This window comes from Antechinus flavipes, chromosome 1 (assembly GCF_016432865.1).
Source record: "Antechinus flavipes isolate AdamAnt ecotype Samford, QLD, Australia chromosome 1, AdamAnt_v2, whole genome shotgun sequence".
NCBI classification, from domain to species: Eukaryota; Metazoa; Chordata; class Mammalia; order Dasyuromorphia; family Dasyuridae; genus Antechinus; species Antechinus flavipes.
The window spans coordinates 323140060-323165243 of record NC_067398.1 but is presented as its reverse complement, the minus strand read 5'-3'; the positions used below and the strand labels follow the sequence as shown (position 1 = coordinate 323165243).

The following is a 25184-nucleotide window of genomic DNA, read 5'->3' as shown; positions in this document are numbered from 1 at the left end:
GTATATCCTAGATACAATATATGTTTGCAGAACCAAACAGTTCTCTTATTGCACAGGGAGAATTGGATTCAAAAGGTGTAAATAACCTGGGAAGAAAAACAAAAATGCAAATAGTTTATATTCATTTCCCAGTGTTCTTTCTTTGGGTGTAGCTGCTTCTATCCTTGATCAGTTGAAACTGAGTTAGATCTCTTTGTCGAAGAAATCCACATCTATCAGAATACATCCTCATACGGTATTGTTGTTGAGGTATATAATGATCTCCTGGTTCTGCTCATTTCACTTAGCATCAGTTCATGTAAGTCTTTCCAAGCCTCTCTGTATTCATCCTGCTGGTCATTTCTTACAGAACAATAATATTCCATAACATTCATATACCACAATTTACCCAACCATTCTCCAATTGATGGGCATCCATTCATTTTCCAGCTTCTAGCCACTACAAACAGGGCTGCCACAAACATTTTGGCACATACAGGTCCCTTTCCCTTCTTTAGTATCTCTTTGGGTAGATTTGTATCTTTATTTGGCTACTGGATATGTCAAACCGGATATTCCATGAACATCTTAAACTTAACATATTCAGAATTGAATTGATTATTTTTCCTAATATACATTCTCCTCTTCTGAACTTCCTTGTTATAGTTGAAAGCACCACTATACACCCAGGCATTCAGGCTCCCAACTTTTCATCCTTTACTCTCACTCTCTCACCACCCCCAAATCCAACTTATAGACAGGTTCCATTGATTTTTACCTTATGGACATCTCTTGAACACACTCCCTTCCCTCTTCTGACACTATCACAACCTTATACAGGCTTTTATAACTTTATTTCTGAACTACTCTGATAGCCATTTGATTGATCTCAAATCCTGCCTCAAGTCTTTTCCAGCAGTCAAACGTTCATGAGCTGTCAAATCAATGCTCTTAAAACTCAGGTCTGACCATGTCACTTGTCTACTCAATAAACTTCAATGGCTTCTACCACCTCCAGTATAAAATATAAAATCCTTTGTTTGACATTTAAAGCTCATCATAATCTTGCCTCTCCCTCTTTTTTCAGTCTTGTTACACTTTAATAATCCCCACATGTTTACTCTAGGATCTTGTAGCATTGGCTTTGCTTTTCCCCACATAAATATACTTCATCTCCTAACTCAAGTGTTTTCTTTGGTTGTCCTCTCATGGCTGGAATTCTCCCTCTCCTCATTTCTACTTCTTAGGCTTTCTGGTTTCTGTAAAGTCCCAGTGAAAATTTCACTTTCCACAAAACAGACCCTCATGATCCTTCTAAATTCTAGTCCCTTCCCTCTGTTATTACCTTCCATTTATCCTACTTACACTTTGCACATAGTAATTTACACGTTATCACCATTAGCCTGTATGTTCCTTTAGAGAGAAATTTTTTTTTTTGGGGGGGAAAGGGAGCCTTTCTTTGTATCCTCACGTAGTGGGTGCTTAATAAATGTTTACTGACTAGCAAGATCATAGATTGAAAACTGACAGTCTAAATCAGAGTCATCTAATTCTCTCACTTTTCAGGGGAATGACTGGAGACAGAAAAGGAAGCAATTTGTTCATGGTCACACAAAATAGGAGGTGATAGAACTAGGATTTGAACACATGTTCTCACTTTAAAGCTAGTTCTCTTTTCTTCATAGAATGGTCTCTCTCAAGTCTTTGGAATTGAGGCTCTTATAATTTAACAATAACATATTTCTATAGAACTTTTAAGTTTCACAAAATGCAATCATGTGTGGCATTTTACCCCTATTTTGCAGATGAAGAAAATGAGGCTTGAAGAAGGTTAGTGACTTACCTAAATTTTTACTTAAAATTCGTATGAAAATTGGAACCCAGGTCACTGGAGAAGTCCAAAATTATTCACTATCCCAAAAGGGCTCCTTCAAGGAGAGTAAGGAAATAATAAAAGTAAAATAACAAAAAGAAAATTATATGTGCCATAGGAGAGCTACAGAGAAGGCTTATAAAAGTTCAAAATGAGGGAGAGATTACATCCAAAAGGGAGACCACAGAAGACTTTACAATGAACATTGAATTTGATAGAATTTGAGAGGATCAAGGAAGCTTAGAGATCATCAAACCCAATCTCCTAATTTTTCACATAAGAAAACAAAGGCCAAGAGAAGTTTCAGGCCTTGCCTAATTTCAAACTTAAGTATTCTGACTTCCCCTTCTCAGAATTGTTTTCATTATGCCATTAATAAACTTAAAGGAAGAAAAGGATTCAATAATAGGAGATTCAAAGGATGAACATTCCAGACAAAAAAAGGAGACCAATGGGCAAAAACATTGACCTCTTTCTTTAAAAAAAAAAATCAAATGAAACATTGTGATTTATTAAAATTAGAGACAATTATAAAATAACAGAATGGAATTTACATCTCAGAAGACCAGGGAAGTTCCCCCCTCCCCCCTGCTCCAGGGTCTTATATTTTGGTTTACTCTCAATCTCTACCAACTCCAGATAAGCATTTCAAAGAGAAGCATTAGGAGAAAATAGCTTCAGCATGTATTTGCAATTGCGATTGTCAGAAAAAAAAAAAAAAGAGTAAATAGGTGCACTGATAAGAAATGACTGTCATTATTAGATAATTTGCTATAGTTATAATGAAGCTACTTTAAAAGGAAATCCTGATTAGAAGTATGAGATAATCTGATTTCATTCAGTCACAAACAAAACCAAACAAAATAGAAAACCAGCCAAGAATATTCTCCCTAGGAGACCTCTGGCAACTGTGTCCCCTGCATTAGAATCATACATTAATTTGCTGGCCACAGTGTGCTGTGTTCTTACAATAATGCTCCAAGAATGGAGGCACAAGTATACTGCCAAGTTGTAAGCATATGGCAAATCAATTGAACAAAAGCAAATCCAAGTGTTTTGCCATTATCTTTTTCCCCTCCAGGGAAGCCAGGTTAGTGGATAATATAAGGCACTGGCCTTGAAGTCAGGCGATCTGGGTTTAAGACTTAGCTTTTGTTACTTGCTGTGTGATTCTAAACAAGCCATACAGTTAATTTCACTTTTCTCAGTTATAAAGTGGGTAACAAAATATTTTTTACTACCTACTTAACAGATGTTGTGAGAAGTATTTTGTAATCATTAAAATGCTATATATCAAAATGAGTTGTTGAGAGGCAGCATGAGGTAAAAGAGAGAGACAAGCAGGTTTGAAATCAGAAATATCCAGTTCATTTGAATCCCACTTCTGACAAATGATGGCCATGACTCTTGGTAAATCACTTACTCTCTTAGTGCTTTAAGAATCTCTCTAAGTCTAGAAGTTGCTGAGAAGGTACCAACTTATACTACTAGGAGTTTCCTCCATCAGTGAAATTACATGTCCAGTCTCTATTCCTATCAATATTGCTTATGACCATTCTTTTCTAACAATGTGAGATGAAATTGCTTGATAACTCTACCACTTTGCTCTCCTAAAATGACTGGTAGAAAGTGATAAAGCATATTTAAGAATAAAAACATTGTAACCTAGACTAAAAATGAAAGAATAAGTACACCACAACTGGTATGCATCTGAATTCTCCATGGAAGACAAATGTACAATTCTAAACTTTTGACTGTCTTATAAGTACAAACCTAGAATGATTGTTAGAAAACAATTTCTATGAGATATCAGACAATGGATAAAAATAGTCAAAATAAGCAAAAGTTTCATATATTATTGGTACTTTCTTTATATATTTTCTTTCTATATTATTGATATTTTCTTTAGATAAATTCACCTTGGCTACTTTCTTTATATTCAAGTAAGCCCTACTAATTTACTATGCTGTGCTTCAGTTGGTTTAGTTATATTTGGGGTTTTCTTGGCAAAAATATTGAAAAGGTTTGCCATTTTCTTCTCCAGTTTATTTTACAGATGAGAAAAGAAGGTAAACAAGGTTAGTTGTCAGGCTGTAAGTGTCTGAGGCCAGAATGGAACTCAGGAGGAAGAATCCTCCTAACTTCTGGTCATCACTCTTTGCACTATGGCTTTATTGTAGCTTGGTTAGTTTAGTCTAATTATAAGGTTGTTTGCTTTTCTTTACAAGATCCCATTCATAGACGGTTTCAATCTGTTCTCAATCATATGGTTTCTATCTTTACACTATCTCTTGTACACAGTCTTTTATCTGAATTCATATAGCTACCACTTTTTCACTATCTCTTGGCCAAACTATTTCAACAGTCATCTAATTGGTCTTCCTGCCTCAAGTTTCTCCTTATTCAGTTCATTCTCCACTCAGCTGTCAAAGTAATTTTCTTAAAGCTCAGATTTAATCATATGAGTCCTATATTCATAAACTCTTTTATTCCCTATCACCTCCTGGATGAAATGTGAAATTCTCTTTCTGGCATTTAACACTTTACAACGTGACCCCTTTTTGTCTTTCAAATCTTATTATATTTTACTCCTGCTTCACTATAATCTACATACAGTGACCTCCTAGAGGCCATTGAGAAAGACTGCATAATCTTCCTCATACATGAATCTTTTATCTTGTGATTCTATGTTTTTGTACAGGTTATATGACTGGAATGATGCTTCTCCTTTCTTGGTTTCTTCCAAGAATCAGCAAAAATCCCAGTATCTGCAGGTGGTCTTTCCTAGTCCCTTTAACTGGTAGTGTTTTCTGACCATGCTTATCTTACATTTACACAATACATTTAGGGTGTTCCAAAAGTCTTGGTGTACTTAAGAGCTTATTAAAGATATATATCTCATAATATATACATAATTACTTTTGTATTGTCTATTAGAATGCAAATTCTTTGAAGAAAGGAGCAATGTTTTTGGGTTTTTATTTTTCATTTCTAGGACTTAGCACAATGTCTGACACATATTAAGTGATAGATTTGATGTAGAAACTCTTTCAATTCTGGTTTAACTAGAAGTCTATATACAATTTTAGAGTCCCATCTGGAAGTAGATAATACAATCTCTGTTGCCATGGAGTTTGGAATGGCTGACCCATAGACACTTGAAAGGGTCCAAGATGTAGCTAAGAGATGATGGATAATTGGTTGGTTCCTGCCATAGATCCTTCTCTTCCATATATCCAATTCAAAGTGTTTGAGTCAAAAAAAAAAAAAAAAAAAAAAAAGAATCTGGATAATTTGTAACCTTAAGACAAGAATCAACTAAGTACTTCTTTACATAGTGGGGATTTTTAAAAAAAATGACTATACTATAAGGTTTCTAAAAATAAAGGCTCCTAATAGTATGGTTGATATGAGTATTCCCTAGCTAATGTTACAGTATTTTTGTGGATGTAAGCAGTAAACTCATTAGAAATGATTCCTTTGTATATTAAAGCAGGTGGTGAATCCCAGTAAAATTTAAACCAAGGGGTACCTGTTTTTAATTCTTATTAATTAAAGTCCTTAGACTTCTTGTTAATACTGAGAAACGAAATAATGAATTCTTTGAAACTTTCCAGAATTTCAAAAGAGATGTGGTGTGTGTGTGTGTGTGTATGTGTTTTCAAGAACAAATCAAGGCTAATACTATTCTCCACTTTATATGGCACCACTTATCTAGTTAATGAGTTAGCCAATTTTCTTGCACCTATTCTTGGACCATTTCACACTTTTATTACCATCAGAAAGTGGATAATCAAGAACAGGAGAAACTCAAATCAGTTTACTTTTTTTTTTCTTACAAATAACCACAGAGAAAGGTTTTTCAAGGAAGAAAGCTGAAACTATGGGTCAAATGAAGTTTCTGGAATATCTGTTGATTTTACCCCTCCAAATATGGATACAACTTTCAAGCTGTTAACTGTAAGCTTTCTAACTCCTCTCCTACCTCAAATTTATAGTGTTAAAATTTCCTTTTAAAACCCATGGGCATAAAAAGCCCCTACAGACAACTTTGATAGATAAGGAATAATGATTTTCAAGTACATGTTCAGTGATCCCTAAAAGTTCTGATCAGAAAGATTTGAGAAGATAGAAATTTATACTCTGGCTTTAAAGCTCTGCCAAACCTTGGAAGTTAAATGGATTCTTCAAGAATGTCATTTGCATCATCCTGAAATCATATAGCTTGTCTATAGTTTCAGAAGTGAAAGAACTGCCTATGTGTGCATTCCTTTTGTGTTTGTTAATTAAATAATCTGTATTCACTATGATCCAAAGTAGAACGTCAGCTAAGAGAGGTTTAACTCTGACTTCCCTGAGAACAAAAAATTCAGAATGGTAATTTAATCACATTATTTGGTATTTGGAAAATCAACCCAATTTACTTGATTTTCAGCCATCCTATTAACCAATTCATATTGTCACACAATAAGTCTCACTGACTAGAGAAATGAAATGTGGCAGTGACCAGTTCCTGGCTTGATTCCATTACACTTGTTTGAACCTGGTTGCCTGCCTGAGGATTACTGAATGATACTTGAGAGAAGGTGGCCCTGATTATGGAAGGACTCTGCATGAAATTAGTTCCCAGATACTATGATATTTGGGCTTTTTGGTTCTGTTTTTTGAAAAATCTAAATAAGAAACCCCAAGTGAAACAAAATTGGAAGGAGATATATTACAAGTTTGCATGAAAAAAAAAAAAAGAAATGAAAAAGAAAAAAAAAGTAATAGAATTTCTGAATGCAAAGAGACTCATTTTCATATAAAAATTTGCTTGATATTTGGGCTTGAATGATCTGTAATAAACATGACCTGCAGCCTGGTTCTCATTATCCACGTCAGTTATTCCAGCATCTGCTGTGAAAGCATTTCAGAAACACATGGAACACGGCTGCATAAGAAAGAATCCAAGAAACCACAGACTCAAGCTGTATGCTTGCAAAGGCAACATGCTTTCCACTTTCCTCTTTTGTGAAAACACTGAAAAGGAAGAATTAAACATCTCAGAGTTATAATAGGGGCAATAGGGAAAACATATCTATTTTGCTTCTGTATGTCTAGAAAAGACAGTGTCGTACAGTAGACAGAGAGCTAGTCTCAGAGCCAGGAAAGCCCTGAGTTCAAGTCTTATCTGTAATTTAACCGCTTAGTGCCCTAGGCAATGCTCTGAGATTATTTTTAAAAATAATAACAACAATGGTAATAATATATGCACAGAAATTTAAGGTTTTACAAATCCTTTAATATTTAATACAACAACCCTGTGAAATAGGTATTATTATCTTCATGTTACAAATAAGGAAACTGAGTTAGACAGAGATTAAGTGACTTCCTAGGGTCACATAGCTAATTAAGGCCAGATTTGAATTCAGATTTCTGAGGGGAGTCAGGAAGTCACTAGAGTCCAGGGCTCTATTTATTGCATCTAGCTGCCTAATTGCATACTAGTTGATCTTTATCAATGGAGATTTCCTTACCAGAAGTTACAACCTACACTACTAAAATCTGGACAGACTGGGGGGAGTGGGAAGGGTAAGGGGAGGAGAAATTCCAGGTAGCATTTTTGAGGTAGGTTTTCATACTAGCATTTAATCCCATGTAGGAAACTGATGGCATAGAAACTCCTTTCACTTAAACAAAACTCCTCTGCAACATGTACTCTTAGAGAGTTACCGGGGTTACTGAGAAATTCAGTGTCTTGCTCTTGGCTATCTATCTAGTAAGTACAGACACCTGGAATCAAATCAAGACCTTCCTAACTCCTCATCAGTTGGCCCTCTACACGCTATACCCAGGAATGTTTGCTAAGTTATCTCACTTTATCCTGCACTGGCATGTTTCCCAGATGGTGGCTTTCCTACTATGAGAAGGATATTACCTGATAGAACTTTTCTTTCTTTACATAAGGAGGGACAAAAACCACTAATCTCAATCAATTCCATGGACACACTCCCAGGGCATCCTTGGGATAACTGAGAGATCACCACTATAAATACCTCTAGGATCTCATCAGGAAAGCTACAACTAGTAGATTGTGAAGATGGTCACCAAGTTCTCAATGAAGGATCTCCTGGAAGAGTGCAAATCAGGAAATGCACCCTTCCTTAGGGAGAAGGCCTTCATCCTGGTGAGCACTTACTTCATTTCTGGTATGGTCATTTGATTCCCAGAAGGCAAAACCCCATCAGGAAGGGAAGAATAGGCAAAGATTAGAAAAGGAAGCACAGGGAAGAAATAAAACATACGTAAAAGGGTAAAAAGTATAGGAGAGAAAAGACGAGGGTTAGAGGAGAAAGAAATAAATGATCCCAGAACAGGCACCAACAGAACAAAGTGAAAAGAGGAAAGTAATATTAAAAGGTTGAGTAGCAGGTAGAACTGATATTGCAAGAGGTGAGAGTGCTGGTAGGGTGATGGGTAGAGAAGAAACATGAGTCCAGAATCATGATTAGGGAATGTAATAGAATGTGATGGAGTTATTGGAAGCTGAGATAGCAGAGAAAGACCAAAGAGGAAAGGAAACAAGACCACGAGGAGATGGAAACTTGAACAAATAATTGTAGAGGCAAAGGTACTGCAACAGCTGAAGATGTCAGGAGGGGAAGAAAATGGGGGGAAAAGACAGGTTGAAAAAGGAGAAAGGCTAAAAAATGAATGATATGAGCAACAAAGGCATTCCAGGGAAGATAAAGAATATTTTAACCACAAAATGGGCTAAATACTAGTCAATTGTTATAGATTACTTAATAAGTAATAGAGATATTAAGAATTAAATTACAAAGAGTACCGAATTTTTAAATAGGAACTCTACCAATTGTATCCAGGGCATTGCTGATTCAATGCCAATTTGCCATTTTTCTGAGTGTACTGCACAATCTGCACCAAACTACTAATTTGAGATTCCACAGAATATTTCCCACTCTGCCTTTGTCTATATAGATCCAGATCAAGTGAAAATTCAACAAATAATTGGTTTGATGTTCAGTGAAGATCCAAATATGGTTAAGTAACAGGCTAGTAAGGGGGAAATCCATTTTAAGGCCTGATTGAATTGTTGTTTACATTCATCACATTAACCAGATATAATTGCCAAGTCTTCACTTCCCTTTCTGCTAAGCAGACACAGAAGAAGTAACAAATAGATCTCTCTAGGAAGCAAATCATTCTCAGTGCATACTATTTTCTTTGACAGCTCACAAAATAATTTGGGAATGCAGGTATAATTAGACTCGCACACAATGCTCATGAAAAGGAAAACCTGCCAATCACAATGATGCTGCCTTTGGGGGAAAAAAAGCAGTAGATTCTGTATGTAACAGCCAAAGATAGGGTAGTTTGAAATTTTTTCAGGAAGCTATAGAATCAAGCTTATTTTTTGTTTGCAGTTTTCAAATGTGTGTAGGTGTTTTGTAGCATCGGAACAAGACAATAAATTTCTACTGAAAATTATTATTATTATTATTATGCTATTTCAACATCACAATGGAATGTGTATTTGGGAAGAGCTGGTTTGCAATTTGGGAAGGAGAAGGGAGGGTTGAGTCATATCCCTCCATTCCTCAGTTACTTTGGAATCAATCAACAAGTTGCCTCCTGTATGCTAGGCATTGTATTAAGCAATGGAGATACAAATTAAATGAATGAAAGAATCTCTACTCACAATGAGCTCCTTCATAATGTAGTCCAGAACTATATGTGTATGAAATTTTATGTCCACAAAAATCAATTTTGAAGTTTGACTCAAATAAAACACTTAATAATAGAAGTTCTACATTCTAGCACAGAGATATGTTGTCTCAGCAAATATCTAAATGAAATGAGGAGAAATAGCCAAGGAGCCCTCATGACATTTACTCACTATTTGGTTGAGTCAGATAATTGATATTCTCGTCTTCTATCATAACATTCTTGGATTCCAGGATCATTCCATAAACTCTTTATTGCATCTACATATGGATTCTCAAAAGCAGACACCTTCTCCACATCAACTTCTCGAACTAACTGTGCATGGGCCTGTTTCCAAAAAAGAAAACAACAACTTTAATTTTCTCTTTTAGTCAACTAAAAGTAATCATCTTTCACTTGTAATGCTTGTTATATTTATTTTCATAAAACAGATAAATTTTTTTAAATGATGATCAACCAAATTCTTTTATATAGACCAATCTTTTTTTTTTTTTTTGAAATGTTGGGTTTTGAGAAAATCCAGTTTCCAGTTTTTCTTTTAGAGTAATCCTTGAGAATACTATGGACATGATTAAAGTTAATTGAAGACCAAGTTATGTTTAAACCTTCAACAAAATGCCAATCTCTTGTCATTTAAGTATCACAAACTTGGTGTAGTTAATATTATGAAAGGAGTGGGAAGAGGGGGAAAGGTGGAAAATAAGTTTAGACTTTATTAATTGGTTCATATTAATGTTTTCCTACCTGTATCAACTAACCAAACCATTCAGTTAACTAGAATTCTCCAGTCCCTTGCCATATTCTAATTTTAAAAAGACAGGAAAAATAAAACAATAACAACAACAACAAAAATCTAGTTAAGTCAAATATTGAAGTCTGTTTTTGTTAAGGAATATTCACAACAATTTGTTGATACATTGTAGGGTCAGTACATACTAAAACATTTCTTTTATGCTGACAATACTCTATAATAACAATGGTCTTCAGAGAATCTACCCTGAGATATTATAAGATCATCAATTTAGTTCAGTTTAATTCAACTCAGTTTCCTTTCCAGTGAAACAGGAATAACAATAGCACCTACCTTACAGGGTTGTTGTGAAGAAAATTGTAAAGCACTTAGAAGTGTTTTGCACATACTAAACATTATATAAATATCAGTCATTGTTATTACTGTTTCAGTTGGATGAACATTTAAGAAACTACTATATGAAAAGAATTAATCTCCATGTTGACAATAGAGGACAAAAATGAAACATCTTTTCTTCAATGAGTTTAAACTCATTTGGCATGATGCAATAAGTCACATGGTTCAGTGGAAAAGTTTTGGATTTGAATTCTAGCTCTCTTGTCACTACTTGGGAGGCTGCAAGTAAGACCCTCACTTCTCTGAGAGTTTGTTTTCTCATTTGTCAAATGAGCTACATGAGCTCCAAAATCTATAATCATATAAAAACAGAAAGTAATAAATCAAAAGTAATTTGATAAGGGAGAGAACTATGTAAGCATTGAGATGAGGAGAGTGGACATTCCAGGAATAAAGGGATGGTTTATGTAAATGGCCAGAGATAAAAGTTATGGTATCCCAAAGGCAGAAATGATTAGTATATTTTTCTTAGAATACAGAGCATTTGAAAGGGACTAAAATGTGATATGGATGAAAAGGATGGCCACAGATGGATGTGAAGGATCTTAAATGGTAGGCTAAGGAATACCTACAATTCAGTTTTAACCTCTAATTATTTAACTAGCTTTAAGTGGCACTGACTTTTAGGACTTGCTGTATTTTGCCCTAGGACCAGTGAGGTGAATAGTCAACAAGCATTGATTAAGCACCTGCTAGGTGCAGATATTAAACAAAGGGCTGAAGATACAAGGAAACCAAAACATTACTTGTCCTTAGAGGAGCTCAGGTCTGAAGAGGGGATGACTTGAGTTAAGTGGGTCATGCTGGGAGAAAGGGGAATAGGGAAAGGCATTTTGGAGTTGTGATTTGAGTTATTTTGAAAATTTTAAAGCAGAAGAATGACATTGTCAGACCTGTGCTTTAGGAAGATTATTTCAGTATAGGTGTGGAGGTTAGATCGGAGGGAGAGAGATTTTGAACAGAAAGACCAATTAGAAGGCTGTTAAAATAGTCCCAATTGAGAGGTGGTAAGGGCTTGAACAAGGTGGTAGTAGGTGTGAGTCGAGAGAGTGAAGTGTTTAATCAACACACAAAAATTCAGTTATGTTCATGATACTATATTAAGGCAAAAGAGTATTTAAATAGATACATTTTAGAAGGATTTTTAATAGTGTTGAAACAGAAATAATTATCTAATTAAATATCAATTGTCTAGGAGAAAAAATCTAAGCTGACCACTCTTGTTAATCAAGATTTTACATCCAATATGTTAAAATAAAAATACATACATGACTATAATAACTCTAATAGCATTAATACTTTGAAAATAAAGCTTATACATTAGAAAAACCTCTCGTTTCAAACAAGTCAAACATTTGACACATGTAGTGGCTAAACCTATCATTTCTACCTCGCTACCATCTCTTATATATTCTCTTCTTTCCTCTAATATTGCCATCACCCTGGTCAAGGTCTTCAATCACCTCTTACTTGCATTACTGCAATAGCCTGGTGGATTCTCTTCCCTCTTTTAGCTCATCCTCCATTTAGCTGTCAAACTAATATTTCTAAAACATAAATCTGACCAGATTTATCAATTCCTTTTTAATAAACTCTAGTGGTTCCTATTGCCTCTAGGTTCAAGTATAAGATCCTGTGTTTGGATTTTAAAGCCTCCCATAACCTGGCCCCTTTCACCCTTTCTGGTCTTCTTATACCTTATCCTCCCCAAACAATCTACAATCCATTAACAGTGGCATTCTTCCAGTGCTTCACACATGACACTCTAATTTCTTCTCCCAAACATTTTCACTGGCTTCCACCATGCTTGGAACACTCTCCCTCTTCATTTCTGTCTCCTAGCTTCCCTGGATTCCTTCAAGACTTAGCTAAAGTCCCACCTACTATTTGAAACCTTTCCTTGCCCTTCTTAATCTTAGTGACCTCCCTGTGATATCACTTTTAATTCATTTCGCCTATATCCTGGTTATAAATTATGGTTTGTATGCTGTATCCCCACTTAGATTGGGAGTCCTCTGAGAGCAGGCATGTTAGACAGAGAGCTGGGCTGGAAGTTAGGAAGGCCTGGCCTCAAATCCCATCTCAACCTCCACACTTCTTCCATCTCTCTCTCTCTCTTGCCCGGTCTCCCCTTGTTTCTGTCTCTCCCTGTCTCTCTCTTTCTCTCTCAATGTCAATGTGATCCTGGCTGAGTTGTCAGACTTTTCTGAACTTCTAGTGCTTCCTTAGCAATTTGTTATCACGTGGCTTGGATGAGAACCATGTTGAATGCTATCACCATTCCATTTGAGCAGCTAGATGGACATGGATCCAGGAAGAGGAGTTCAAATGCTAAATCGGATGCTTAGTAGCTGTATGGCAAGTCATTTAGCCTTTCTCAAACTCAGATTCCTCACCTGTAGAATGGTAATAATAACACAAATCTCCCAGAGTGGCTATGAGGAGCAAACGAGATAATTCATGTAAAATGCCTTGAAAACCTTAAAGCACAATATAAACACTAGCTAATTGTAGGAAACCAATTCTCAGTACACCAACTCTATAGATCCTCCACCATTTGCCTTCTCTATGCCTACTCATGAGATGTTGAACATTCCTAGAGAAAGTTAGGCAATTGTGTTAAGTTCTACAAATTCATGGTACTTAGTTCTCAACTGAAGTCTCATGGCACCACAATAATTCTTATTTTCTCCTGATTAAATTATAACAAAACTCCTGTGATACCTGTTCCAGACCTCCTCAAATACTCAAATTACTCCCAAACCTCTTTGTTTGAACAGAATATCTTACCTCCTACTTTTCTAAAAAATTAAGGCCATCTCTTAAGAGCTCCCTTTGTTTCATACATGGTCCATTTCTCTATGTCTCTCTCTCTTACCCCTTCTGACTTCATGAAGGTTCCATTATCTCATATCCTTAAAAGAATTTTATATTCCTTTAAGCTTTCATGGAGTGAAGAAGTAGGAAAAGAGATTTCAAAAGGCTAAGAAATGAGTGGATGTGAAGAAATAGAAACAGGAAGCATAATCAACTCTCCCCTCACATACAGTGTGAAATTTGGCAGTGAAAAGGAAGACAGATATAGGATGATAGAATGGTTACAAATGATCTTTCTCAATTTCTAAATTTGATAGCACTTTCTGAGATTTCTTCCTTTTACATCTTTCTGCAGCTTATGATATTAGTGACCACTCCCAATTTCTTAGATATTCTCTCCTTTTGTCACCTAAGTCAGGAGTTCTTAACCTTTTGTTTGTCATGGACCCCTTTGGCAGTCTAGTGAAATCCATGAACCCTTTCTCAGTAATATTTTCTAAATATTGAAGGAAATACTAAATCAGATAAAGGTTACTGAAAATAAGGATATAAATGTTCCCTTTCCCTACCCCATCCAAGTCCACAGATTCTTTAACATCATTCATAGACCTAAAGTTAAGAACTACTTCCCTAAGCACAGTACATAGCTTACTACTGGATATTCATCTTTAATTAATTTTTATTGCTATCTTTTGTTTTTTATATCACATCTATTTCTGAATATATTTTCCATCTACTCTGTGAGCCAAGACTTTTAAAAAGGAGTAAGAGAGAGGAGTAGAATCAAGATGGTGGAGAGCAGACAGGTCTTTGTTTGAGCTCTTATTTCCTCAGATCAATATCAGATTAAGCCTCTGAACTTGTTTTGGAGAGACAGAATCAATAACAATTTGGAATGTAACAAAATTCCAGGGGAAGATATTTTGGAAGAACTTCAGGAAAGATAAATTTCAAGCAGGGGGGGGGGGTGGGATGGGGAGGGAGGTGGCCCAATGCAGACACAGTGAAAGAAGACCCAGGGCAGCCCAGGGAGAAGAGGCCTCTGTAAACTGGGAGAGTCTACTGGGAGGCTCTTAATCAAAATACAGCAGCGTTGGCTATTCTGTCCTGGTTCAGAAACCAGTGGATCAGCAGACTAACTGTGAGATTGTGAAATTACAGAAGGCAAACAAAAACAGAACCAAAAAAAAAAAAAATAGAAGAAAATAGACCCAAAAGAGACAATCTAAGAATTATTGGACTACCTGAAAACCATGATGAAAAAAAGAACCTAGACAACATCTTTCAAAAAATTATAAAAGAAAACTGCTCTGATGTACTATAATCAGAGGATAAAATAGCCATTTAAAAATTTAAAAAAAGTAAAAAATAAAGATAATATTAATCTAAAAAAAAGAAATGATAAGGTATTATGCAGAAATGACACTGATTGGTCTTATAGTTCAGCAACATTCTATTACATGCACTTTAGTACTTCAACAGTCCTGGGTTGTCTTCTTTTTATATACATACAAGCATATTACTTCCATGATTTCAATTATAACCTTTCCTCAAATCTTTATATCTAGGCTTTATTTCTTTCCTCAGTTTTAGGATCTGGAAATCTCAGGCCAATATATAATTATTCCATCCACATCACAGGTATGTGGTATAGCACTCCCACAATTTGTAAAATTTTGTGGTCCTTCTCTCATATAAGAGAAGTGTGAATTAATATAGTGTCAAAAGATAAAATATGTTGATATTATGTAATACTATACATATATTTTTTGCATTTCAGAATTTCTACATTTTGTATGTCATCTTCTGGTCTTCCACAAAACTCCCAAAAAATTCCATTTAATTTCTTACTCCAATCCAAAATATATCAAAACTGTGATGGGGAAAATCATGTTGGGGAAGGAACAACTGTACTACTGCATAGTAACAAACTCAATATATTTAAAACAGGACATTTTATTCTCTCTCCCAAGCTCATCTTCTTCTCTCAGTGCTTCTTTTATATTAGGGATACTACCATCTTCCCTAATACTCAGATTTCTGATTTTGGAATTTTTTTTTCAAATTCCAAATAAAGCTCTCCCTCTTTTATAAACCTGATAGGCAAGTCCTTTTGATTCCCCTACCTCATGCTCAATTTTAGAACAATTTGGATTATACATTCAAAGATGAACATATTATACCCTATAAACAATGAGCAGAAACTGAAATTTTTGAGCAAGAAAGTGATGTTCAAATCTATACCATAGGAAAGAAATTTTGGTGGTGTGAAGAATGTACTGGAAGGGCAGTTAGGCTGCATAGTGGATAGAACAATAGACCTGGAGTCAGAAGGACTGAGTCAGGAGGACCTTAGACTCTTACTACTGTGTGTTACTGGGTAAGTCACTTAATCCTGACTGTCTCAAAAAAAAATTATCGAGGAGAAGGATGGAGGCAGAGAGATTGGGAAGAAGATTATTACGATAATCCACAAGAATGATGGTATAAGTATGGACTAGGATTATGGCCACACAAATGCAGTGAATGGGGAAGTTATGAGATTGGTGGGTATATCCCCAATGCTATATCCTAGGTCCTCTTTTCTCTTTATATTCTCTTCTTGATGCCATTTGATCTCATGGATTTAAACTGTCATCTTTATATTGATGACTTCTAGATCTTTATCTTTCTTAAATTTCAGATCTTCTAGTTCTACATATTTGCAATGTAGCTATCATCAAGAATCTCTCACTCTCTTATCCTACTTATCTCCTATCAGATGCTGAATCTTGTCATTTTTATCTTAATATCTCTTGCACTTGTCCCTGTCTCTGCACTCACAAAGTCAATAGATTCAAACCTCATCATTTCAATTGCAGTAGAATTTTTTCTCCCAGAAGTTTCTCCCCATTCTAATCCATAACTGACAAAATAATTTTCTTAAAAGAACAAATATGAATATGACTACTCAAGATATTTCACCAGCTTCCTACTAGTTCAAGTATTAACTATAATTTCCTCTAATTGACATTTAAAACATTCTATACCCTGGTCTCAAGCTACTTTTTCAGCCTTATTACATATTATTCCCCTTTAAATACACTCCATTCCAAAGTGGTCTTTTAACTATTCTCTTAGACTCCCCAGTTTCCTTTAAGGATCAGCTCAAACAATATTTTTAAATATGAAAACTTTTCTAATCTTCCTAGTTGCTAGTACAATTAAATCACCATATACTTAATAAAGCAGAAAGCTGTATGTGTACCTATTATACTTTTAGCTAGATTTTAAGTTATTTGAGAACAGAGACTTTCTGTTTTTTCTTTTTCTTTTATTTATTTATTTATTTATTTATTTATTTATTTATTTATTTCATTCCTGTGTCTAGCATATATAGTGCCTAGAATATGGTATGTACTCCAAAAAAATGTGTGATTGGTTCATAGTCTACAATAAATTTTTGTAATTATACATGTAAATACATAGATTCGGTATAATTTGAAAAGAGACAGATTACTAACAGCTAGCTGCATCCAGAAAATAATGCTTAAATTTTTAATCCTTTTGTAACTCTTAAATCTTGTTGCAAGTATAACTTATTATTGTTAGTTATTTGTTTTTTTTTTTAATTTTTTATTTAATAATTACATTATATTGACACTCATTTCTGTTCCGATTTTTTTTCCCCTCCCTCCCTCCACCCCTTCCCCTAGATGGCAAGCAGTCCTTTATATGTTGGATATGTTGCAATATATCCTAGATACAATATATGTTTGCAGAACCGAACAGTTCTCTTGTTGCGTAGGGAGAATTGGACTCAGAAGGTATAAATAATCCGGGAAGAAAAACAAAAATGCAGATAGTTCACATTCGTTTCCCAGTGTTCTTTCTTTGGGTGTAGCTGCTTTTGTCCGTCATTTATCAATTGAAACTCAGGTCTCTTTGTCAAAGAAATCCACTTCCATCAAAATATGTCCTCATACAATATCGTTGTCGAAGTGTATAATGATCTCCTGGTTCTGCTCATTTCACTTAGCATCAGTTCATGTAGGTCTCTCCAAGCCTCTCTGTATTCATCCTGCTGGTCATTTCTTACAGAACAATAATATTCCATAACATTCATATACCACAATTTACCCAGCCATTCTCCAATTGATGGGCATCCATTCATTTTCCAGTTTCTAGCCACTACAAACAGGGCTGCTACAAACATTTTGGCACATACAGGTCCCTTTCCCTTCTTTAGTATTTCTTTGGGATATAAGCCCAATAGAAACACTGCTGGATCAAAGGGTATGCACATTTTGATAATTTTTTGGGCATAATTCCAGATTGCTCTCCAGAATGGTTGGATTCGTTCACAACTCCACCAACAATGCATTAGTGTCCCAGTTTTCCCGCATCCCCTCCAACATTCATCATTATTTTTTCCTGTCATCTTAGCCAATCTGACAGGTGTGTAGTGGTATCTCAGAGTTGTCTTAATTTGCATTTCTCTGATCAATAATGATTTGGAACACTCTTTCATATGAGTGGTAATAGTTTCAATCTCATCCTCTGAAAATTGTCTGTTCATATCCTTTGACCATTTATCAATTGGAGAATGGCTTGATTTCTTATAAATTTGAGTCAGTTCTCTATATATTTTGGTGTTTTTTCTCTATGTACCACAAATGTATGTTGTTTAGGATACACCAGGTACTTATAAATGCTTTTGGAATGGTTGATTGATTTATATAATGTCCAGGAGTTGTTAATTAATTGGAGATAGGGAATGAAGTAAAGGGAAAAATCTCAGAAGAGTCCAAACATGTGACATTACAACCAAATGGAAGAAATGATTAGCGAGTTCTCCATTGAAAGTAAAATTAAAGAGTTAATAAGCTTTGTTTTATCATGTATCCATCAACAACAAATACCTTGTGAAACATTTGGCTATCTCACCTAGAAATTCTCAAAAGGAGCAATAACTATGATGAAGATAATTAGTTGACATTAATTATAATTATTGTATTACATTATAATAATTAATTATTTTAATAACCGGTATTCATTGCAGAGTTTGAAGAAGTAAAGAAATTCCATGAAAACCTAAAAGTAGAAGGGACATCAAAGACTACTTAAGCGCAGCCACCTCATTTTTCAGTTGAGAAAATGGGGGCTTAAGGAAATACTACCTGCATAGAAAGTAAGAAGAGGCTATAAACCTAGACACAAGGAACTAAGAAAATTTAAATTGTAATGTGCTGGCAGAATCAGCCATGGAAAGACAGGGAGTCCTCTAAAAAATGACATTCTAAAGTCAAAAAGAGAAACAATTCTGACCACAAGAACAAAGTACAGTTATTGAAGAGATGATGTAGATATATGGGGAATTTGTTAATTATCTCAGTTTTTTTAAATATAGTACAGAAAATGGAAGCAATAGTAAATAGATTGTGGAAGAAGAGTATATAACATAATATAATCCTCTAATAGTGTCATTAATACTATAGCTCACATTGATTTTAAAACTAAGAAAAACTAAGGTATGTTTGTTTTTAAGGTTGTATAAATCATAAGAGGATAGGATATCTCCTTCATTTGATGATGATAATTGAAGAGATACTCAATTCAACTTTTGAAACTGTTTTCTTTGCAAAAAAAGATCTTTGGACAGGAAAGCATAAAACAAAAATGGAAAATAGAGATTTTAAACCTAAGATAATCACTGAAATAGGAAGAGAGTACTTACTATTCTTGAGATGTTCAAGTTTGTATTTACCTGGCCCAAATTACATACAAATGATAAGACCCTCTAAATTAAATTATTTTATTTTAATGAAAGATGGCATAGTGGCTAGAGTTGGCCTGAAAATCTGGAAGATCTCAGTTCAGGTCCCATCCTTTGTACACATCGGCTGTGTGACCTTTAGTTGTTACTTCTTAGTATCCCGGACAATTTCTTAAATGTATAAATTGTACATATGTACTTAGCTATACTGATAAAAAGGGTTTCCTACTCATAATTCTCTATACCAATAAAATCAAAGGACTAGTTCCAATACACACACACACACACACACACACACACACACATTTTAATTTTTAATTTTATCAATGGGTATAGGGTCATCCTTCCCATTCTTTGCCCTGTGTTAATCAAAATATGTCTCAGGATGAAGATAAATAAAGATAAAGGTCTATAGACTACTCAGAAATCTCATGCTTATATATCATGGTACTTTTTTTTTTTTTAAGAGACTAAGAAGACAGGAAGGCAATGGGTACAGTGAGCACCAGACAATATCATAAAAAATGATTTTGATTCTTAGATAGAAAATGATTATTTATTGATGTGGAAGTTACTTCTAAACCAACATCTTTTATACAATCAGCCCATTAACGTGTTAGGGGAAAAAAATTCACAATCAAATTAGAAGAAAACAAGGATAAGAAGCAATAATAGACAATTAAAATAACATGAACATTATTTATTTAAACAAGCTATTGACAAAAATGGGGAAACAGATAAAGGAACAGATACTGACACAAATAATTTCCTACAGAGGTCTAATCAATATATAACAATTGCCACAAGGAGGGAGACAAAAGTTCCTAGAAACTTCCTTGACTAGAAAACACTTGATCTTTTTGCTAAGTTGAGGGGAAGAAAGAGGAGTGAGGGGGAAACATCTGTTTAGAATAGAAATTCATTTGCAAAATCTTTATAGAGGAGAATGACAGAAGATTATGAGCAGTAAATCCAAAGTTATAAGAGAGTGAGAAGTGTTAAAGGGAAAAAACAAATCTGTAAAATGCTTGGATTGATGCCCAATTATGCCAAATCATCCCAAATGCATTTAAAGTTGAAACTTGAAGACAACAAATAAAGGAACAGTGAAAAACAGCTGTCAACATTTCTATAACAAACTATTTTCTTCATCAGTGACAACTGAACCATCATATTCAAATTCATCAGAATTCTTGCTGTGCTGCCTGAAGATATAGAAAAGGCACTAAAGAAAAAGAAAAGAATAGCAGCTGGACCAGATCAAGTACATAGAGAAGAGATTCATGCTGCAGGCAACAGAATTTTGAGAGTATTAAAGAACTTAGTCTTAAGATAGCTGAAAATGGAAAAAACAAAACAAAAACAAAAGCAACTGGGGGAAAAACACATATGGTATCACTACCAAAAAAGACTATTGAATAATCATCAATAACTATGGAAACATATGCCTATTTTCTCACCTCTACAAAATCTTATCAGAATAATCTATATGTGTATCAAGGGCATTATGAAAGAAAATATGAAAAGGGAAAAGAAAGACTTTCCAAAAAACATATCTTTATAACCACATAATTGACTCAAAGTTGGAGAGAGAACAAGATCTCATTTTTTAATTGTTTGTTGATAATAAAAGAAACTATGTAGAATTAAAGGTTCTTCCCCCTAACAAAGTGTTTCCCATCTGTACATTAAGATGAGACACCAAAGATAACACTACACAAAAACATCAGAGTATTAATTTAAAACAAAAACAAAGCTAAGATATAGACCCAGTAAGACATAGTCTTCAAAAAATGTTTTCTACTTTCATGGAATATATCTAGCACAGAGTCCGAGTGAAAGAGATTCTCCTCATAAATGGTACCTTTCTCCAATTGCTTCTATTTGTGAATGATGTTGTCCTTTATTCATTAGGCACCAAAACCTTTTAAGTTAGTAAACCATTTACAATATCCACATGGGAAAAAAAGTAGAAATTGTCCAGTCTCTAATAAGCCCTTAAATGCAGAGTCCCATCAAGCAAGTTCATTAGTACATATATTTTAGACAGGCACTGGAAATTTATGACTCAGACATAAAACTTTACACAGGAGGAAGAGGGAAAGCTGCATTGTATTTGGAAAATTGTCCAGTACTTTTAAAGGTTTTAAAAGGCCAAAGATCCCTTAAATAGAAAATACAACTTTTAAATGTTATGAAAAATGCTGGCTGCTATCATTAACACTAATATTTTTCCAGAGTCTATATAGTTATAAATAATGGAGAAATATGATCTCTGAAGAATAAAAATTATAATGCACACAAATGGCAATGGAAAGTGATGTATGATGGATATAATTATTACAAATGATGTATAGAACAGGCACAAAATATATTACTTAAATAATATTTATGGAATTATTACAGATGACAAGCAAGGTCATGTGGGGAGAATGAACAACAAATTGACAATCCATATACTGATTGATCTTATAATGTTAACATACATAGAGGAAGGTCCACAGTTCCTTCACTGGAGAATTTATATGAGGACATACATGAGAGAGAACTTCTCTCATCATGAGATGAGAGAAAGTATGAATGAATTTCCATCTTTTTCACTGGAGGGAGTCCCTATAATGATGAGATCACAGATCCACTCACGTATTATAATATAGATATTGTTTTAAGCTTCATGAAGCTTTTTCTTCATAACGGTCCCATAAAGCAGGCAACATAATCATTTTTACCCTTCCTACACAGACAGATAACTGAGATACAGAGTTTAAATGATCCTATCTGACCAGTATAGATAGTAAAATATTAAGTGTAGACTCTGGTGATCTTCTTTCTATAGTTCTTTTTATAGAACTCGGAAATTTTTAGAGTTGGAAGGTATCTACTCTGATCATCTTATTTAAAAACACATATGCTAAGGAGTAACTGATCAGAACAATATGAGCTCAGTACAATGTACAGCTGGACACACTATAATTTGACTGTAACAGTGATGTCATTTTGGTTCTCTTGGAGAACAAAAGACAACAACCACAACAAAGGAGTAACACAAAGTTCTGTTACCAAAAGAATCTGAGGAATGTTGTTCACTTGAGTTTTGGCATTCTGAGCTGCAGTAGGCTAAAACTAATCCAGGGGGCATACCAAATCCAGAACTAATAAAGTGAACCCTTGGGAGCAAAGGGTCACCAGTAAGCTTAAGGAGGGGCAAATGGAGAAGATTAAAATTTCTGTACTGAACAGCTTTGAAAATGGGCTTATGAATGGTCAGTGTACTTCTAGCCTGAACGGGATAGGGAAATCTAGTTCTCAAAAACAAAATAAAACAATGATAATGAAAAATACAAAACTTAAATTAATATTCTTATTTTTCATAGTTAAAGTTTAAGAGTTACATGCAAGTCTAAAATATTGCTAGATCCATCATGTGGAAAACATGTGGTTACATGATACTACACTAAGTAATATCCGATATCTTTTCTGTAACAGTTTTCTCTTGGTAGTCAAGAGGTTACAGAAATCAGCAATGATAATTTGTCCACAAAGAGTAGCATAAAAGATACTATCAAAGAAACACATGAAGTGGTACAGTAGATGGGGCAGTCATAGAAAAAGAGTGATATAGATAGTCTGAATTCTTCAATGGTAAAGCCAAGAGTAATACTTTTATATTAGAGAGAATCCCTGTGAAAGATTTACATGAGACCAGAATGGAATGGTTTGTGATGCACAATACTGGAAATAATACTCATATTAATGGGGTCACAGAGAAATCAAAATGTTTAAGTGTATCGGTGGTTCCCTCGTTAAATACATATATTCAACTTATCATAAGACTACTTTTATTATATTTTTGGAACATATAATTGGATAAGGTCAAGTCTTATTCTTATTATGTTACAAAATTAGAATGACTGGAGTCACACTTATTTTGTTGATATTTTCTTTAAGACCTATCAGTTTTCAAAGGAATTGTCATATGCTAAAAGCATCCAATTGAAAGTAAATTTGCCTCGATTTTCTAATGAAAGAAAAAGATCTTTAAAGGATACTGTTATTCCAGAGTATGTTTTTCCCATGTTTAACTGAGGCATGGCTGATAATCCTATAGTACAATCATAAGATTGAATTAACTACTTCCTATTATCCATAGGGACAAGTGAAGGAGAGTAGTCTTTAAACTGGGTAAAAGCTACATGGTGATGTAGGCTAGTGTAGGTAATGATTCTAAAATAAATTTCACATCTACTATTAGGCCAAATGTGTCATTTGAAAGGCATATTCTTTCTGAATCTGGATCATAGTTCCCTTCTGTCAGAGAAAACAGTTTTGACATATAATACACTTTTCATTCTTTTTAAATGTATATACAGTACCAGTGTGGCATGGGACAATAAATCAAACCCAGAGTTAGATAGAAATGGTTCCTGCTGGGGAGAGAGTTTATAACAATGACAACAATAACAATATTATTAGTAAGTACTTGCATATCCCTTTAAGGTTAGCAAAGTGTTTGAAAAATATCATCACATTTTATCCTCATAATAACTCTGGGAAGTAGATGTTATTTTTATCCCCATTTTACAGAGGACGAAAAAGAGGTTTAGTGAGAATATGTGACTTTTCCAGAGTCATACAGCTGGCTAGTATATGAGGCTGGATTAAGACCTCAAGTTTTTCTAACTCATGTTCAGCACTCTATCCATCGTGCCATCTACCTGCCTCATAATATAAACAATTCATATAAGTATAAACAATATAAGCAGATATGAGGGAAACAAATTATTGGCTAGAGTGCTCTGGGGAAAAGAAGTAGGAGGAACATGCTATTATTTTCATCTTTACTGTGAGCAATATTAAAAACATTTCAGTAAAATTAACATTGTCAACAAATATCAGAGTGATAAATCTGTCAGAAATGCTTTGGTTATATTTAATTTAACAGGAGGGAGCTAGTAAATGCCTAAGCCAGCTTGGACCAGTTCATGAGAGCCCATTATTAAATTTTCAGTGTGAGTATTTACACCTCAGAAATCAGCAATCATTACAAATCAATCATCGCTAAATTACATCATTTATTGTTTTGTTAATTGCCCAGACTTTAAAAAGTGTTAATAATGTGGAATAACTGCCCCTCCTCCAGGTGGTTAAACATTTACAAGCACACTCCTGTATTGCTCTATAAACACTACTTGAGTTCAGCAGAAATACAGCAGAAGGCTCAGCAAATGAAGTCATCACTATACTGGAGATTTTGACTATAGGCTAATACTAACAATAACAAGGGAGATTTATATAGTGCTCTAAGATTTGCAAAGTACTTTATATCTACTATCTCATTTGAATGTTGAACCCTATAGTTCACAAAGTGAGTGGGGTAAGATTTTCAGGTTAATGAGTGAATTGATCACTCACTTTTTTTGTGTGATCCATGAGATTCAACTAGGCAACATTCCAGTTCTAAGATTTTATGAGCTATGATATTAGGACAGTAACTTTCTCTTACCTTGGTCCTTTCTTTGTCTGGTGGGACCGGGATAGTTGACATCTATGAGCTGAAGTATTTACTATGTTCATATCACATGACTCACATTGCTCATAGCAACAAGGATAGAAGATAATACCATGTTGTTGTCCCCCATGCCCAGAATGAACTCCAGCTTAAACTCTCCTATTAGAAACCTTATTTTCTTTCAGGATTTAACTACCCTCAGTTCATATGTATATGCTCATTACAAAAGAATAAAAGAAGCAGTCCCTGCATAAAGGATCTCTAGTCTTGGTAAGGAAATAAGACAGATACATATTAGAAAACTGATAAGACAAGGCACTATATGAGTGAATAATAGAATAAGTCATGCAGGTTTTTGGAACTAGAGGAGTTTTAA

At 34.5% G+C, this 25184-nt stretch overlaps 1 protein-coding gene across 1 annotated transcript in view; it reads right to left on the bottom strand.

Moving 5' to 3' along the window:
• Positions 1-25184, bottom strand: part of LOC127541331 (guanine nucleotide-binding protein G(q) subunit alpha) — a 394715-nt gene that overhangs the window by 116688 nt on the left and 252843 nt on the right. The window contains exon 3 of the mRNA XM_051966618.1: positions 9753-9907. Within this exon, the coding sequence (XP_051822578.1) occupies positions 9753-9907 (155 nt within the window). The remainder of the gene's footprint in view (positions 1-9752; positions 9908-25184) is intronic.